This window comes from Mus caroli, unplaced genomic scaffold (assembly GCF_900094665.2).
Source record: "Mus caroli unplaced genomic scaffold, CAROLI_EIJ_v1.1 scaffold_12625_1, whole genome shotgun sequence".
Classification (NCBI taxonomy): domain Eukaryota; kingdom Metazoa; phylum Chordata; class Mammalia; order Rodentia; family Muridae; genus Mus; species Mus caroli.
Genome location: NW_018391110.1, coordinates 7,812 through 10,517, shown reverse-complemented (window position 1 = coordinate 10,517; position 2,706 = coordinate 7,812). Strand labels below are relative to the sequence as shown.

The following is a 2,706-nucleotide window of genomic DNA, read 5'->3' as shown; positions in this document are numbered from 1 at the left end:
CTTCAAATGCATAAAAGAATACATACTGGAGAGAAACCCTATGAATGTAAGCAATGTGGTAAATTTTTTGCTTCTCATGGTCAACTCCGAAAACATGAAAGAATTCATACTGGAGAGAAACTTTACAAATGAAAACAATATAGTAAAGCCTATTCACAATAAAGTCACCTCCAACTACATAAAAGCACATACTAAAGAGTAACTCTGTGAATATAACCAATGTGACAAAGCCATTGCATATCATAGTTATCTCCAAGTACATAAAAGAACATATACTGCAAAGAAGCCCTATGAATGTAATTAATGTGGCAAGGCCTTTGCATATGAAAGTTATTTCCAAGTACATAAAAGAATACATACTGGAGAGAAACCCTATGAATGTAAGCAATGTAGTAAATCCTTTGCCTCATGGTCAACTTCAAAGTCATCAAAGAATTCATAATNGAAAGAAACCTTACAAATATAATGAATGTGGTAAAGCCTTTCCACACCATCGTAATCTTCGAATGCATAAAAGAATACATGATGGAGAGAAACCTTACAAATGTAGAAAATGTGGCAAAGTCTATTCACAATCAAGTCACCTCCAACTACATGAAAGAACACATACTAAAGAGTAATCCTATGAATATAACCAATGTGGTAAAGCTTTTACAGCGATCTTGAAAGGTGTGGTGGTTTAAAACTACTTGGCCCATGGAAAGTGGTAGTATTCAGCAGTATGGCCTTTCAGGAATAGATATGGCATTTGAGAAAGTATGTCATGGTGGGGGTGGACTTTGAGATCCTATGCTTAAGCTCCACACAGGGCAGAAGAGTCTTCTGGCTGCCTTCTGATCAAGATGTAGAACTCGTCTCCTGCAGCACTATGTCTGCTTGGACACTGCCATTTTTTCAGCCTTGATATTAGACTGAACCTCTGAATCTGTACACTACCCCCAATTAAATGTCCTTTATAAAAGTTACCTTGGTCATGGTATATTTTCACAGGAATAAAACCAAAATTAAGACAAATAACATAAAAGATAACCCACTGGAGAGAAACTGACAAGCAGATAGTTCTCTGCATGTTTGATAACAGAAATAACATGTTTTTGATAGTTTCTTCTTCCTTCTCCTCTCTTTCCGTTTTTCCTCATCTATATCTTCCTACATCTTTTCCTTTCCATTTCTCCCCCCCCCCCCAGGATAGTGATATATTAAGATAGAATCTCACATATAGCCCAGGGTAGTCTTGAATTGAAAATCCTTCTACCTCTATCTCTTGAAGGCTGAGATTATAAGTGTGTATATCATGCCCAGGTTTTTCAAGCTGAATCCATGGATGTGGAACCCTGAGTTACAAATTTCTGTCTAATCTTTGGGAAATTGCTAAGCTGATGATAATATTGAGGAGTAGACTCAAAGAGTACAGCCATTCCTCCACTTCTATTAGCTCCTGGAATCCCATTACTATAGGGATATGGAGTAAGCCTAGGCATTCGTTCTAAAGCAGTCTGTTTCACTTGAGACAATAAGAGGCACCAAAATGACCAAGAGGGACTAGAACTTAAAGCAACATAAAGGCCTTCTCAAGCCAGACAAGGACTCCAGGAGATACTCTAACAGATTTAGTGATCCATGGTCAGAGAGGACCAACCCCATTGTATTAGGAGGTGAAAGAGAGGGTTCCAAGGTACTTCCCTCTTGCTTCATATAGTGTTTATTTAAACCCAGACACATACTGGATAGAGTAGAGATGAGTATCTTTAAGAGTCACATGGCATTCTTTCTAGACCATCATCCATGTCCAAAGAGCATCAGAACATGGGATCTGCTACTGATGCATTGAAGCAGTTCCAGAAAGATCACTGTCATGTGCCTATTAGTTTTTGATATGTTTAATTCTAAGCTTCTTCAGAATTTGGAAGGATGATAGGAAGATGGGCAGGAAAAGAAAAGTCTTGTGGGTTTTCCTTAATGCTTTCCCTCCTGTGTTCTACATAATGCAAAGCATGAACTATGATTGGTCTCTGAGGTCTTTCACTGTTTCTCATTGGTAATGTTGCCTGATGAGCAGGTAATGAATTCTGGTCTTTAATGTGCATGCAGAGATCATGATTTCCTAATAATTCAATGTGTTTTCTTAGAATCAACATTGTATTGAATATACAAAACATGTAAACTGATTTACAGTGTATGGAGGATATGTCTGGGTTCTGTGCTGTTACTACCCAATTCTATGTGCATTGAGTGTAGTTTAACTCCACTGTATTGTTGTGGCTGCTCAGTATTGCTTATTGACCATTCAACTCCCAAGAAGTATATTATACAGAGAAACTACCTTTTCAATGTATTATTTCATGAATTTTGTATTAACAAATATTAAATTTAAAAGTATTATGTCTCTGAAGTGTGCTCAGCAATTAATTTCATATCAGCAAATCATGGTTCAGATGCACACATTCACAGTTAAGAGTCTACTATTGAAAACTGTTGTCAAGTGCAATGCACATTTCTTCTTTCTAGTTGGATCTACTACAAATTTGTTCATTATCAGAAAATTACAGTAATTAAATTATGGATACAGTGAGACTGGGAAATTATATTAAGAATAAAAATGCACTGGAGAGATAGCTCAGAGGTTAGAAGCACTGACTGCTCTTCCACCGGTCCTGAGTTCAATTCCCAGCAACCACACAGTGGTTCACAACCATCAGTAATGGA

The 2,706-nt window shown here is 37.2% G+C and overlaps 1 protein-coding gene across 1 annotated transcript in view; it reads left to right on the top strand.

The window, feature by feature from the left end:
• The window catches only part of LOC110289014 (zinc finger protein 431-like), an 11,496-nt gene extending 9,207 nt beyond the window's left edge, over positions 1–2,289 (top strand). Inside the window, 3 exon segments of the mRNA XM_029473920.1 lie at positions 9–131; positions 214–408; positions 410–2,289. Coding sequence (XP_029329780.1) covers positions 9–131; positions 214–408; positions 410–620 — 529 coding nt within the window. The 3' untranslated portion in view covers positions 621–2,289.
• The last annotated feature ends 417 nt before the right edge of the window (positions 2,290–2,706 follow it).